Source organism: Girardinichthys multiradiatus, chromosome Y, assembly GCF_021462225.1.
Source record: "Girardinichthys multiradiatus isolate DD_20200921_A chromosome Y, DD_fGirMul_XY1, whole genome shotgun sequence".
In the NCBI taxonomy this organism is placed as follows: Eukaryota; Metazoa; Chordata; class Actinopteri; order Cyprinodontiformes; family Goodeidae; genus Girardinichthys; species Girardinichthys multiradiatus.
Window position 1 is genome coordinate 32,718,342 of NC_061818.1, and position 16,881 is coordinate 32,735,222.

The 16,881-nt window shown below is 40.5% G+C and overlaps 1 protein-coding gene across 1 annotated transcript in view; it reads left to right on the forward strand.

Moving 5' to 3' along the window:
- Positions 1–16,443, forward strand: part of LOC124864255 (synaptic vesicle membrane protein VAT-1 homolog) — a 37,901-nt gene extending 21,458 nt beyond the window's left edge. The window contains exons 5-6 of the mRNA XM_047358947.1: positions 2,060–2,301; positions 13,328–16,443. Of these exons, the coding sequence (XP_047214903.1) occupies positions 2,060–2,301; positions 13,328–13,609 (524 nt within the window). The 3' untranslated portion in view covers positions 13,610–16,443. The remainder of the gene's footprint in view (positions 1–2,059; positions 2,302–13,327) is intronic.
- Positions 16,444–16,881: the final 438 nt, after the last annotated feature.

A 16,881-nucleotide genomic window follows, 5' to 3' on the forward strand; every position in this document is an offset into this window, starting at 1 on the left:
ATGACAAAAGGCAACCAATCAGCGCACAGCTCTGACTACTTGTATTTTTCTTGCTGTTTCTTCCTCTTTATTTGCAAGTTTTTAATCAACTAACTCCTTCAAGGGTGTGTACTTGTACTTTGAAAGGCTGCAGCAGCCAACCTGGCACTATATGAAAATGTAATTGCCCCCTAAATCTAATAACTGCTTGGGTGGAGGAACTATTTTTATTCAGCCACATTCGAGAGTTTTATAAGGTTTGTATAAGGTCATGCCAAGGCATCTCAATTAGATTTAAGTTCAGACTTCACGTGTTATTCTGGGTATCTTTATTACCTCTTGGATGGCCTGCCTCTCCTGAGAAGGTTTAGTGCTGCTGTTTTCTTCATCTGTGGATAATTGCTTTCAGTGTAATTCACTGGAGTCCCAAAGTCTTAGATTGAGCTGTGTGGCCCTTTACAGAATGAAAGATGCCAATGACTTTATTTCTTTAGATCGGATTATGATGAGTTGCTTTTGCCAATCTTTTAGCCTGCTTCATGTTGTCAGAAAGGTTCTATTTAGGTGATTTCTTGATTCTACAAGCCTGCAGTTGTTAGCACTAGTGGTGGCACAACATCATCCAAGGCAGCATCCGTCATGGTTTGGGTCATTGTAGCTAAAACTGTGACACAAAGACTTTACAGTTGAAACTCTTGAAACTTAAACACAACTCATATGTTTTAGAATCTGTCAAAAATCTGTCAAAGGTCACTTGTTGATCATAGTTTTTGCTAATACCAGCAGATCAGTTAAATTCTTGTGCCTCTTGTGATGTCATCAATACAAATACACAAAAGGCAAAAACATTTTCCTTTTGTGTTTTTGTTTTTGTTTATAATCTTTGTATTTTGAGAACAGCTGAGGTGGAAATGCATACGTCATTACCCTATTTTGTTTTTTTATTTTCAGTGTACACATTTTAATGAAAAAAGATGCACTGCTGGATGATGTCTTTAAGTCTTTCTTTCAAGCCTGCTGACTATCTCTAGTCTTTGAAGAGAGTTTGCAGACACCTCTCTTCAAAGTCTAGAGATAGAGACTGATCAGTGACATATTCGGATTATCAGACCAAATTCTTTACATTGTTTCACTTTGGAGTATATCTGGATTTTATCCCAAAGTATTCACACTATTACATTTTTTACTTTTAAGTAGCAACTGAGTAAAGACAAAGTTGTAACTACTTTGTCCAAATAAAACAACAACATTCTCCTGAGACTTTTCAGATGGTTGTAAATAAATAGTATAGTTGTGGGTTTCACACTTGCTGCAGAGTAAAAGCTGCTTTCTAGTTGGCGGATTGGACTCTCTGTGGAGGCTCATGTGCTCAGTGTGCTGTGTCATCCGTGGGAAGCCCTTTACGCTCCTTCTATTACAATGCCAATCTGAATGCATGCATTGAGTGGGCTGGGTCGGATTCCACGGAGAACAGGACCTCGCCTTTTTTTTTGCATGTTGCTCAGAAAGCCGCTACCCAGCATGGTGCCCTCCACCCTCAACCGTTCAGACTCTCTGGTCTCTCTGCACGGGGCTGCTTCTCCTCCAGCTTATTAGAAGTAGGCACGGTGGAACAATGGGGCGTTCTATCTGCATGAAACCTGGAATGTGTGTGAATACATCGGACCGGGTCCATCAGTTCTCTCAGAGCATGCTTTGTCCGTATCACTCTCACCCACCCCTCCACATGCCACACCCCTTTCCTCCAATCCAAGGAAAGATTGAGAGTAGAGAGAGAGTTAAGTGAACCCGTAAGGAGGGGAATTGGAGGATGTGATATCAGTGACAGCTGAAGTGCTAAAGAGGATTTTCAGGGTGATAGAATAGTGGGAGAAACAACTGAGAGATGGAGGGGAAACAAAGAATAGCAGGTGGTTCTCATGGCATAAGTGAGATGTGACCTTGTAATAATGCCACTTTTTATTTTTTTAAATAAATATAAACACAATATTAACACCTGTACACTAACAAATGCTAAAATACACCATGTAAAGTTAATGTAGTGAAAATGTCTCTGTTCTTTGATCTTTCTTACCTTCAGGTGCAGCCAACATGCTGGCGGGTCAGAGGAAGAACTTGATCGCCGTGGCTAAGAACTGGTACCACCAGTTCTCCATCCACACGCTCAGCCTTATTCAAGGCAATAAGTCCGTATGCGGATTTCACCTGGGCTACCTGGACGGGGAGATGGAGCTTATCACCCAGGCCATGAACACCATCCTGGATCTTTACAAGCAGGGCAAAGTCAAACCCCGCATCGACTCTACCTGGCATCTGGAGCAGGTTTGTGTTGTTGTTTTTTTGCCATTGTCTCATACGTTTACAGTGTTTTTGTTTATGGGTGTTCCAAAAACAAAGAAGGCTTCCTGTAAAAATCAGTTGTCAAACAAGGAATAACAAAAGTACTCTATTTTCTGGCATTAGAGTGTAAAATCTTTGCAAAAGACACACAAAATATTTAAGAATTTTAAATATGTGAAAATTAGCCATCGACAAGTTACCAGTATAAAAGAGCTACATAAAGAATTAGCCCTTCCAAAGATTTTTTTCTTTTTTGTCTTCTTTAGATGGCTCAAATCTAACAGATGTGTCTATAAGGCAAATATAGCCTGAGTAAATACAAAAAGCAGTTATTAAATTTAATTCAATTCCGTCAGTTTATTTATATTGAGCCAATTCAAAACATTTGTAAAAAAAAAAAGGTCAAGCCAATTAAATCATCAAGAAATCAAGACAGATTTCAAGTTCGTACATACAGTACAGACCAAAAGTTTGGACACACCTTCTAATTCAAAGAGTTTTCTTTATTTTCATGACTATGAATATTGTAGATTCACACTGAAGGCATCAAAACTATGAATTAACACATGTGGAATTATATACTGAACAATAAAGTGTGAAACAACTGAAAATATGTCTTATATTCTAGGTTCTTCAAAGTAGCCACCTTTTGCTTTAATTACTGCTCCGCACACTCTTGACATTCTGTTGATGAGCTTCAAGAGGAAGTCACCTGAAATGGTTTTCCAACAGTCTTGAAGGAGTTCCCAGAGATGCTTAGCACTTGTTGGCCCTTTTGCCTTCACTCTGCGGTACAGCTCATCCTAAACCATCTCGATTGGGTTCAGGTCCGGTGACTGTGGAGGCAAGGTCATCTGGCGCAGCACCCCATCACTCTCCTTCTTGGTCAAATAGCCCTTACACAGCCTAGAGGTGTGTTTGGGGTCATTGTCCTGTTGAAAACTAAATGATGGTCCAACTAAACGCAAACCGGATGGAATAGCATGCCGCTGCAAGATGCTGTGGTAGCCATGCTGGTTCAGTATGCCTTCAATTTTGAATAAATCCCCAACAGTGTCATCAGCAAAGCACCCCCACACCATCACACCTCCTCCTCCATGCTTCACAGTGGGAACCAGGCATGTAGAGTCCATCCGTTCACCTATTCTGCGCCGCACAAAGACACGGTGGTTGGAACCAAAGATCTCAAACTTGGACTCATCAGAACAAAGCACAGATTTCCACTGGTCTAATGTCCATTCCTTGTGTTCTTTAGCCCAAACAAGTCTCTTCTGCTTGTTGCCTGTCCTCAGCAGTGGTTTCCTAGCAGCTATTTTACCATGAAGGCCTGATTCACACAGTCTCCTCTTAACAGTTGTTCTAGAGATGTGTCTGCTGCTAGAACTCTGTGTGGCATTGACCTGTTCTCTAATCTGAGTTGCTGTTAACCTGCGATTTCTGAGGCTGGTGACTCGGATGAATTTATCGTCCGCAGCAGAGGTGACTCTTTGTCTTCCTTTCCTGGGGCGGTCCTCATGTGAGCCAGTTTCTTTGTAGCGCTTGATGGTTTTTGCAACTGCACTTAGGGACACTTTCAAAGTTTTCCCAATTGTTCGGACTGACTGACCTTCATTTCTTAAAGTAATGATGGCCACTCGTTTTTCTTTACTTAGCTGCTTTTTTCTTGCCATAATACAAATTCTAACAGTCTATTCAGTAGGACTATCAGCTGTGTACTGTATCCACCTCCTGCACAACACAACTGATGGTCTCAACCCCATTTATAAGGCTTGAAATCCCACTTATTAAATCTGACAGGGCACACCTGTGAAGTGAAAACCATTTCAGGTGACTTCCTGTTGAAGCTCATCAACAAAATGCCAAGAGTGTGCAGAGCAGTAATCAAAGCAAAAGGTGGCTACTTTGAAGAACCTAGAATATAAGACATATTTTCAGTTGTTTCACACTTTTTTGTTCAGTATATAATTCCACATGTTTTAATTCATAGTTTTGATGCCTTCAGTGTGAATCTACAATATTCATAGTCATGAAAATAAAGACAACTCTTTGAATGAGAAGGTGTGTCCAAACGTTTGGTCTGTACTGTACATTCCAAAATGATCTTAGTTATCAAATTATGCAGTCAAATTCAATGTATTGTTCAAATTGGTTATACTGTTTTCTATCTAATGAAATCCAGACGATTGCATCGAGTCACTGACTTGCAGCATTCACTTTTCCTGTGCGAGCATTTGGCGACAGTGGACAGTTTCTTCCATTGTGTCATTGATTTTGCAGCAATCCCTCATGCCGAGCATGCATGCAGCAACAGTGGAAAGGAAAACTCCTTTTTAACAGGAAGAAACCTCCAGCAGAAGCATGCTCAGTGTGAGTTATGAAAGGAAAATAGCAACCCAAACCAACCTGGCTCTATTTAGCACACCTGTGTGACACTCCCTGTTAAAGGGGATGCTAGAGAATACCACACTAAATTATTATAATATTAATAATAATTTGTCTGTTATATGCACAGTTATGCATAGTACAATGTATAATGAAACATGTTTTTATACATGCAACTGATTAAAATACACTGCTCAAAAAAATAAAGGGAACACTCAAATAACACATCCTAGATCTGAATGAATGAAATATTCTCATTAAATACTTTGTTCTGTACAAAGTTGAATGTGCCGACAACAAAATTACACAAAAATCATCAATGGAAATCAAATGTATTAACCAATGGAGGCCTGGATTTGGAGTCACACACAGAATTAAAGTGGAAAAACACACTACAGGCTGATCCAACTTTGATGTAATGTCCTTAAAACAAGTCAAACTGAGGCTCAGTATTGTGTATGACTTCCCTACAACGCCTGGTCATGCTCCTGACGAGACGACGGATGGTCTCCTGAAGGATCTCCTCCCAGACCTGGACTAAAGCATCCGCCAACTCCTGGACAGTATGTGGTGCAACATGACGTTGGTGGATGGAGCGAGACATGATGTCCCAGATGTGCTCAATCGGATTCAGGTCTGGGTCCATAGGTCCATGGGTACAATGTCTTCATCTTGCAGGAACTGCTGACACACTCCAGCCACATGAGGTCTAGCATTGTCCTGCATTAGGAGGAACCCAGGGCCAACTGGACCAGCATATGGTTTCACAAGGGGTCTGAGGATTTCATCTCGGTACCTAAAGGCAGTCAGGCTACCTCTGGTGAGCACATGGAGGGCTGTGTGGCTCTACAAAGAAATGCCACCCCACACCATTACTGACCCAGTCCCAAACCGGTCACGCTGAAGGATGTTGCAGGTGGCAGATCGCTCTCTACGGTGTCTCCAGACTCTGTCACGTCTGTCATATGTGCTCAGTGTGAACCTGCTTTCATCTGTGAAGAGCACAGGGCGCCAATGGCGAATTTGCCAATCCTGGTGTTCTCTGGCAAATGCCAAGCGTCCTGCACGGTGTTGGGCTGTGATCACAACACCCATTTGTGGACGTCGGGCCCTCATACCATCCTCATGGAGTCGGTTTCTAATCGTTTGTGCAGACACATGCACATTAATGGCCTGCTGGAGGTCATTTTGCAGGGCTCTGGCAGTGCTCCTCCTGTTCCTCCTTGCACAAAGGCGGAGGTAGCGGTCCAGCTGCTGGGTTGTTGCCCTCCTACGGCCTCCTCCACGTCTCCTGGTGTACTGGCCTGTCTCCTGGTAGCGCCTCCAGGCTCTGGACACTATGCTGACAGACACAGCAAACCTTCTTGCCACAGCTCACATTGATGTGCCATCTTGGATGAGCTGCACTACCTGAACCACTTGTGTGGGTTGTAGAGTCCGTCTCATGCTACCACGAGTGTGAAAGCACCACCAACATTCAAAAGTGACCAAAACATCAGCCAGAAAGCATAGGTACTGAGAAGTGGTCTGTGGTCCCCACCTGCAGAACCACTCCTTTATTGAGTGTCTTGCTAATCACCAAAGATTTCCACCTGTTGTCTATTCTATTTGAACAGCTGTGAAATGGATTGATCAGTGTTGCTTCCTAAGTGGAAAGTTTGATTTCACAGAAGTTTGATTTACTTGGATATATATTGTGTTGTTTAAGTGTTACTTTTATTTTTTCGAGCAGAGTATATCAAATGTAACTTAAAAGATCCATATTTTAGTGTAAGTACATATACTTGTACGCACACATACATATCTACATGTGTGAGCATGCATGTACACATCCAAATACATACCTGTATATGCACATGCACCCAGTTACATGCATCCCATAGGCAAAATAGAAATTTTGAGACTGAAGGAGAAATAAGGAGTAAGAATTGAGCAGATGGATGGGTTGAGTGAAGATGATGATCAGAAATCTATAGCTAACTTTAATTGCATAAAATACTTTACCAATGCCAAGAGTGTTTATGGAATTAGATTTATCCAAAATAACTATTACTGCATCAAAAAAACAGTTTCAATTACATTTATGATTAAAATATCATGTTCCTTGTTGATATGAAACCAACATGAAGAAGCAGCGTCCTGAAATCGAACACTGTTTATGAATTGGAGTAAAAAGTTAGAAGAACGTCATAAGGGCAGCAACACATTGGGTTTCGTGTGTGTGTGTGTGTCGCTGGTCAGATTTGCATCATGATTTATGAAATTCATAAATTGATCAGCATATTAAGTCTCATTTTTCTGATGCTCCTACAGAGTCTGGGGATAAAAACAGCAACCACACTCAGGGCAAACACAAAATAAATTTGATGTGATGAACTCATTCAGAATGAGAAGATTGAAGAGAAAAGGGGTTTTAAATAGTCTAAGGACAAGGTGATTGGCTCAGATTAATCGATTTTCCGGTTATTTTCTCATTCAGCTCATAAAAACAAGCCTGTAACAGCTGCAACATCCTGATATCTGATCCCTGATTAGAATAATTAAAGCTCAATGTAGTTTGTTGATTCTACAGGTCTGACAGTCATCAGGTGTGGGTGCAGCTAGTGAAGTTAAACACTGCTGTCCAAAATGATGTGCTTAATCACAGTTAATTCAGGATTTAACAAATAAATTAAATGATCATTTGAAAACTGCTCTGGTTTTACTAAGTTTATCTTTGTCTGATAATAAAAAACAGAAGAAATCTCCAATGGGGCAGATACTTTTTACAGCATTGTATAGGTTTTAAAAATATATTGTTCCAAAACCACAAACATTATACTACATTATTAATTTTCAGAAGATCATTCAGATCAGACTGGAATTTTTGGGGATAGGCCAACCCACATCACCTCACAGATCTAGTGTTAAGAAGCTTTCCACTTGGTATTTTAAAGAAAACTTTATTAAGAATCAACAGAAAACAATTTTGATTGGTTAAAACAGGAATTTAGGCCTTCATTTTCTTTGATCTGTTCTTGTACTTGTTTTTCATTTGTCCAAAAAGGAAGTAAATATTCCTGAAGAGCATCTGTATTTGGATGTTAAACTAATTGAATCCATCCCTCCTGTTCTTACCCTGATGGGTTTATTGCGACTTGGCCGCAGTCATTCCTGAATTACATTCATTTTTTTTACATTTTGAAAATGCTTTACACACACATGAATGCCAGGTGGTCTTTGTGTGCTCGCTGGTAGGATCTGCAGCAGCTGGGTGTGGCCGTGAAGACTCACTATCAGAAACCGAAAGTTGTCCACAAGACACAGTGTCTCGTGCAGCAAAAGTCTCCAGGGCCGACAGGCTCTGATTGTTGCAGACAAAATAACAGTGCTAACAGATATGAATAGAGAGGGAGAATGGATAAAAAAGGGAGCGTCATAAGGACATCTTCTGTTGTCAAAGTCAGAGCTGGTCAGTATTTTGGCTGGGCGAGTGTGGCCAGAGAGAAACACCCGCTGTCTTTCTCGCCATCTGACACTCTTTCTCTGCCTCTCCATCTGTCTGCTCTTTATATCTGATTCTTCTTTTTTGCCATCCTTAGGTTATTTACTCCCTCTCTGTCTCTCTCTATCTGGTTTTATTCTCTCTTTCTCCCTTTTCACAGTGTATCTTTTTTTCCCTCTTTCTCTTCTGTTGCTATGGCGACATCCTTTAGTCAGCATATGCGTCTATTTTAGGGAGGAGCTCTGATGTATGAAAAAAGACATGATGTGGAGATACAGAGAAGAGATAAAGGTGAATGTCATGTCTTTAGTGTAAAGTGTTTAGGTTTTTGTCTGCTGACACTGATACTCCTGCACATGGTGTCACCAAGACAAAAAGCTACCAGGGAGCAGTAGATTAATTATGTTAACCCGAGTGTAAATGCCACGCCCTGACCCCTTTCATCACAACCCTTCCCCCTTTGCATGTCTCTGATTTATGGGAGAAATCTATAAACCTGCTTAAACATCATTTGCAAAATTAGCATGCATGTTTCCTCCAACAGATCCATATGATAAAGTACTGTTGCAATTTAAATTATGTTTTAATTTATCAAGAGATTAAAAAATCTATTCAAACCAGCCTGGCCTGGGTGGAAAGACAAATTACCCACCCCCTTTGTTAAATCATTAATTAACTTATTACCCACTTTCCTTTGGTTCAGTTTTACAAGTCTTTGCAAGCCAGGCCTGATAACTGCCTGACCTAAAGTAAATAAATAACTTAAATAGAACCTGTCTAGCAACAAGAAGTAGGCTTAAAGAGTTCACAAAGCAAGACATCATGAGCTGATTTAAAGAAATTCAGCAGATAGGAAACAAACTCACTGACCCTCATCAATCTGGAGAGGGTTACAAACCCTTCCCAGAAGTGGGCGGCCTACCAAAATTATTCCAAGAGCACATCGACTCATCCTGGAGGTCACAAAGAAAACACTAAAAGTGCTACAGGCCTTACATGCCTCAGTTAGGGTAGTTGTTCATGATTCAACAATACTAAAGACACTGGGCTAAAATGACATTAATATGAGATCATCAGCGTAAAACCACTGCTGACCAAAGGAAAATAAAATATTTGCCCCAAGATCCCCAATAAAATTAAGCTTTTGAGGTGACCTAGTCAAAGTCTAGACTTAAATCCAATTAAGATTTATTGATGTGACTTTAAACAGGCCATTCATGCTTGAAATCCTCCAGTGTGGGCCAAAATTCCTCCACAGTGATGTAAAAGAGTCAGTCATTTATCGACGTTTGATGGCAGACTTTGCAACCAAGTGTTGCACAATCAGTTAATAGGTTTAGGGTGCAATTATTATTATTTTTAAATAAATTAAATTATCATTCTAAAACTGCATTTTATATTTACTTAGTTTTATTTTGTCTGAAGTTAAAATTTAATGGATGATCTGAACTATTGAAGTGTGACAAAAATGCAAAGACAAACAAAATCTGAAAGCGGGCAACAACTTTTTCACTGCCCTGCACATCTGCAAAGATAATCAGGAGGAGCCATGTTGGTACAGGGATTTAAAGTTCTTAGTTTTTCATAATTTATTGCCTTTTTATGTCAAATCCACATTTAAACATAAGATAATAGGGCAAGAGTTACTTCTTATTCCCACAGGTTTTAGATGAAATGGGCCCAGTTCTGTAAAAGAAGGACTGTGTTGTGTTTGCATCAAAAATACGGATTTGGCTTGTGCGTTACGTTTTTCCCAAAGGCTTGCACCAACTAATGAGTCCCTGCAACTTGCAGGGCAGTACACCAAGCAATTTCTGGTTGCTATGTTGCAGTTTGATATCACGGGGCCATTCCTTCAACGGACTGTGGTAAAAGTTCCTCTAGCAAAAAGTGATATGCAGCAGTTGTTCATAAATGGGACGAGCATGTGGAAAGCAACTCAAGCTGTGTTAAAATGTCCTGGTATTTACTTTATAGTCTGATAAGACAGTCAGTTGTCAGGGTTAATTCTCCACCACAAATGCTGGAATGAATATGTTTGCATTTAGGCTCAATTTTTGTTCTCATTTGACCAGAACATGTTTGCCATGTCCTATACGTGTCTTGTGGCAAATTTGATTTTCTATTATGTTCTTTAAACAATGGCTGTCTTCTTGCTTCTCTGCCATAACAGTTGGAATTTTAGATCCCACAAATTAGATGTCTCAGCTGTTGTCCTCTCGTCACCTTGGACAGGAGAATTCGAGAGGTTCTTTGGAAAATTTCCTCTGAAACCCTATTTAAACCTAAAGAGATGTTTAAAATTATAACATAAAAGGCACTCCAGTAATGTTTTAATGCATAAACATCTGCGTACTCCTATCCTCTATATTTGAATTCTTTTATGTACAGGTAGTGTACCTGAGAGTCGAGGAATTGGTTTTTATCTTAGAAAGAGCAGTTTAGAGGTGGGGCAGAGATGATTGAAAGAGCCTCAGCCGCTCTCACGTTGACTTTCCGCTTACATAGAAATGATTTTTGTTATTCCTGAACTTATCCCTCCTCTTCTTCTGAAGGATACCAGTTGCTCCAACCCCCTCCCTTCACTTTCATACAACCCCCCGCCCTGCATTCCCATGTGTTGGAGTCGTCAGAGCCACGTTTCAGCAAGGCTTTACGTTGCTAGGAGATGGCCTTGTTGCCTTGGCATTGGTTGTTAGGTGGTCTGCCGGCCTTGCACAAATAGGGTGGGGGATTGGAGGAACGAAGACGAGGGGGGGTGTGGTGAAGACAAAAACAGACAGTGGACAGAGCTCTGTGGTCAAAAGAGGAGGAGGGTGGAGCAGATCTTGGCTGGGATCCTCCACTCATCATTATGATGGAGAGCCACTCGGTCAATTTATCTCCACATGGGGGTTCAGGGGCAGTTGCTAGAGAAGACCATTTACTCGAGGGTAGAAATTCTCCAGGAATATGTTGAGATATCTTTTGCAACAGGCACCAACATATTGCTGTTCTTAACATGATGAATGGGTACATTTAAAGGATATGTACACATCTTCAAGTCTTAAAATAGCACTAACAAGACCATCTGTGCAGCATATCTGCTGCTGGCAGTCTTATTTCCACTGGCCTTAAAGCAATTTTATTGTAAAGCACATTTTCTTTAGCATCAATAACTCTACACTAGACTTAGACATGCATACTTTTATCATTGTAACTTGTTTTGATTCATATTACAATTTTTAAAACAAGCAAACAATTATTGGTATTTTAAAATAGTGACTGTTTCAGTAATGTGCAAGAAGGTTTGAACAGGAGATGGATTTTACTTCATGTACATTTTAGCCTTAGAATTTAGAAACTTTAATAAACATTGCAAAGTTTCATCTGAATTTGTTGACATTATGCAGTCAGAATTATAAGCAGAACTGCATCGTAGGCAGACATACATTGACAAAGACTCTTTAATTTGTCCTTAGCTTCTTACATGAGTGGAGATTATTGCTGCTACAAGAATGTATGTAAAACATAATTACAGATGAGGACACGTGATGAAATATGAACATCACATGAAATATGAACTTCCATAGTCTATTTGTCAACTATGTCTTGTTATAAAAAGAAAACCCCATGAAGAGAGTTTCAGTGGTTTTACAGAAATAATTTTATGCTCTTATCAACAGCTAACAAAGTGCAACAGCAGAGATGCACCAATCAGACTTCTTCTGTTTTTTGTAAGGCTTTCACTTCCCAATACCAGTTTTAGCTGATTCAAATTTCTCTTTAAGAACGATAATAGAAAAAAATATAAGAGCAGTATTTATCGCACCACATGTATGAAAGAGGAGTCATTGTAAAACATGGTTTTACTAATATTTTGGAACAGAGACAGAAGCATTGCAGTGATGATATTTTAAATCATTTTAACATCTTATTTTAGCGATTAGTGCAATTAGTTATGCTAGCAGTAAACAGTGTCTTCATGTCTATTCCCCAACAAGAATGTAGATCACTATCTCAACTCAAGGGCTGCACGCATGTCAAAATCCAGCATCCTCCATAACAGACATAGCCTAAAAGCTCAAAAGATTTAAACACAGCGACTCTTATTTTCTTCATTCAGCCTTGCTGTTATCTACAAAAAGTCTTGCTCTCACTCAATACCTGAATGATCTACAGACATGTTTTGAAATGTCATAGAAAATCCAGTTTCATCTTACACGGCTTTTTAAACCTTTTGTGCTTCCCCTGACTTACTTTTCAAACACCTCAATAATTTTGAAAACCACTAACTTTCTTCACTCTGTAACAGTGCCTACCCCAAAGATGGTTGTCAGTGCAGCTCTGTAGGTTTGGTGGTTTACCTGATAGGAAAAAGATCACATTTTGGAGTGTCCAACCAGTTGTTCAGCATTCAGGGTCAATCATATGTCAGTTTTCGCAGAAAAACCTGGCTTTAAAAATATGTTCGATTTCTAAACTAAAACAATCAGCGCAAATCTTGAGATCGTAGCTCCCATAACTACATCCAAATAACCAGTGGCACCAAAGATAATACTAACTGTTGGAAAAAAACCTTTGAAAAATAACTTCATGAATCTGGGGTCTGAAGGTTTTAAATAACACAATTACAAGATTTTTCTTGTAATTGAAAGATGGATACATCCAGATGAATACTTTCTACTTCTGAATTGCTCCTGTATAATGAAACCTTTCGATAAACAGTAGGACAATGACTCTAAATTCAGCTTTTCAAATGCTTTGAACACTACTAAATAAAATTACATGACATTAAAATGGTTAGTGTTATCTGTTTGAGCTATAGATACTTTTTTTTGCCACTTTTATCACATTTTGCTTGTTGCATAGAGCCAAAACAGTTTAATTTCCCCTTGAAATATTACTGAAATCTCATATACTATTTGATATTTGAAAACAAGCCTGAATTAGTTTTTTGGGGTTTTTTTGTTGGCAGAAGATTATAGATAACAGGCAGCAAAGCAGCAGATATTGCTTTGGATTTGTTTAGTTTGAGAGTAACCAGGCTTTTTCTTGGCATCTTCACGTTCATTGAAGATTTCTTTAGAAATATATTTGGGCTCTTTGCTTTATTGGTCCTTTCATCTAGATTTCTCTGATTATCCAACTTTTTTCCTCCAGGTTGGCGATGCTATGAGAAAGATGCAGGAGAGGAACAACATTGGCAAGGTGATCCTCACCACCGAGCCAATGCCGGAGGAGGAGAAAAAGGAGGAAACCAAGAAGGAGGACAAGAAAGAGGACAAGAAGAAGGAGGATAAGAAGAAGGATGACAAGAAGAAGGATGATGGAAAGAAGGAGGAGAAGAAGGATGACAAGAAGAAAGAAGAGCCTAAAAAAGAGGAGAAGAAGGAAGAGAAGGAGGAGGAGAAGAAGGAAGAGGTCAAGAAGGAGGAGAACTGAGAGGCAAAGATGGATAGTCAAGCAGACCAGCAGCAGGGAGTTTGTGTCCTGGGAGCAGGGGAGGTGGCAGGGTTGAGCTTGGTGGTGGAGTTGCAGAGGGATGGGGGTGTAGTGGTAGCAAAGATGGGAAGGAGTTGGGATAAATTTGAAATTATCGCACCAATCTCATTCTTTTACCTCCCCTCTGCCTCACCTACTGGGTGATTACTCAAGCCTGGCTGCTCCCACCTCCCTTTTCCTCTTCTGTTCTTTATATTTGCCTCTAAAAAAAAATATGATCCTACAACCCCGTATATACTCTAATCTCATCTCCCACCCTCTCCTCTCACAGTGTTAATCGATTTTTGCTATTTGGAAACAAAGCATCAGGAGAGCCTTGGAGGATGGTGGGTTTGGTCCAAGCCTGGGGGCAAATTACCATCTGCCTGACAACCTTAATCTCCTTTCACACTCTGGCCCCACCCTTGACCCCCGAGCCGCCTCTGCATCTCAACTCCCACCGTGCTAAATTGTTCTGCTCTGACTTCCACCTGCCACCTCCGCTTTCCCCCCTCACTGTGCTGAGTTCCCCCCCACCACCACACTCACCTCCCACAGCATCACCAGCCGGACCCACAGACAGGCACCAAAGGCAGGCGGATAAACCGAGAACCACACCCACTCACTTGTATGTTGTTTTCTGTGTCCAGCTCAGTTATGTCACTAAAGATGAGTCAGAGATGCATCTGATTGGCTGATGCACCTCACCTCCCTTGGAGATATTTTCATTGTAGTTTCTGATCATCATGTTTAACAACTTAGGAACTACTGAGCAAAAGAAATGCTTTCCCATCAAATTCCAATCAAGTTCATGTCGTTGCTTTGCTTGAATATGAATTTCCTCTCATAATGAACCTTTCTGTACTCTGTTGAATAGAGTGGCTGATATTATTTTCCAGCTTCCTTCTCCTTAGTTACAGATTTTTCTGGCTAACCAACTGTTGGCAAGAAGTGCAGGGTGTCCATTAAGAGAGAAATTGTTTCTGTGCAAACACACAGACATGCACGCTCTAAATCCGATGAAAGAGCCACTGTCGCACCACGACAGTGAGGTGCTTGAATTGAGCAAGTGAAAAAGGTTAAGGGTTTTTTTGGGGGGTATTTGTTTTCCTTTGCTCCAGACATTCTTTCCTCCCTGGTCGTCCAAGAGGAATTTCATTGCATTCCATACTTCCTTTCGATCACGCTGACCCAGGAGAGGCAAATTCAGCCGGAGCTGTTGTCCATGCTTTGCCTGCCCACCTCTTCCCTCTTCCTCCTCTTTCTGTTTCCCTCTATATGGTCGGCATAGCAACAGGCGTCAGGCTCGTCAGAGATGGCTCTGTAGTCTCTCTTTTTTCCTCCTCTAACTCCCTCTCTCCGTGCCTTGTTCTCTCTGGGTTTGCTAGCATTTGGTCCTGTCAGCCAGTATTTCAACAGGTTGTAGATGTTTTAGTAATATGAATAAAAGGAGAAGGTGAAGCAGTTTTTAAGCATTTAATATCACTAACCTAATTTCAACCTATTATAAAATCTGAAATGTTATATTGGCAGTTGGGTTCATATCCAGCTAAGTTTTTATAATTGTTATTAATGACTAATATTAAAACTACGTCAGTAACTCCAACAGTGAAAATAACTGGAATGTCCCTTTTAATAATTACAGGGTTGTGAAAAAGTAGTTACCCCCTTACAGATTTCTTTAGTTTTTGCTTTGCTTGCTAAATTAGCACCTTGATCCCCCCTGATAGACATTGTAAATTGCATCTCGGTGTCATCTGCTTTAAACATGACTCTTGCCTGCCTGCCTGCCTGTCTCTGACTCTGGCTTCACTGTTCAGACTCAGATGGTGACTAGTGACTTTGTAAAAAACAAACAAAAAAGTTGTTTCCAAAAACAAAATGGGAAAAAAAAAGTTTTTGTGTTGGCATGAGTGGCCTCCCTCATGTGCCATGTGTGGTGTGCCATTGTGTGTGAAGATGTGTGTGTGTCCTCAGGTCGTTTGTCAGGTTTTAAAATCCCCCACCCTACCTGCCACATTTCCACCTCACACGACTCTGCTACAGTATGATGTAGCGTCACAACGACCCTCCTTCCACCTCCATCTCCCCCTCCTGTCTGATAAGAGGCCTGTGTTACGAGAACAGTTGGTATTAGTATTTTGCACTCTGCTCGCTGATCTTAATGCACTTGCAAGCATGGCGGTGGCACTCCTGTCCCACCCTGGCTTTTGGGGGAGGTTGGGGGTGGTGTTTTGCTCTACATTTGCAGCCTGTATCTCATCCTTGCAGTGCAGGTGGCACAAACACATTCACTTGTGTGAAGGTCCCCCTCATTTGGGCCAACTTTTCAAATGCATTTAATTTCTCCTTGGCTGTGGGAAGCAAAATGCGGAGCTGGGTGAAATGGACTGGGGTGCAACCGCCATACTGGTGTGGGGAGTGATGTGCTCTGTCAGCCTCTGGTTAGTGTTCTGTTCTAATCTGCTGGGCTCCCTTTGTGAACCTGTGGACGGTGCTTCTGTTCCAGAGTGCCATGTGAGAAGCAATTGCTTCAGTAAAAAAAAAAGAAAGAAAAAATGTTTTACTTACTATGTTATTTTTGATTTACCTTTATATTTTTGTTTTGATTTTTAGTTATCCAAGGGTTTAAAGTTCAAAGCTCATACAGTACTCTGTGGGGACCTGCTAACCTGCACTCCTTTTAAATGTGATAAAGTTTGTTTGTTTTTTGTTGGTCCAAACCATGTGTGCCAAATTGTATGTATATTCCTCTGTCAATGCTTTGAATATTAACAGTGCATAAAAATATATTTTAAAAAAAGATTCTGCCTTTGGATGCATTTCCATCAACCCGGAAGAGGAGAAAAATTTAGATATGTATCAGTTTTGTATTTCAGGCTATCCTGGGACTTTTTCCTTGTAGCTTTCAAAACGTTTGTGAGTTTTTATTGGTTGTTCAGGCTAAGGTCGGCACGGAGTTTCTCTCCATCCACAGAGGTTACCTCAATTCAAAGTGTTTGTGTCATTTTCTTCCACAATCAGAGTATCCTTCTGTTGTGTTTACAACTGTAACAGCAACTAAAAGGAAGGAGAGATCAGGACTCAAAACTTCACTAAAAGGACAATTAGATTTCCCTTAAAATTCAAAGTTTGCTGCATTCCTTTCTGTGCACATGTTCCTGCGCGCATGTTTGCAAATGGTCCGTATATCAAGTGAGGAAAGCAGTTGTTCTCATACAGCTGTGCACTGA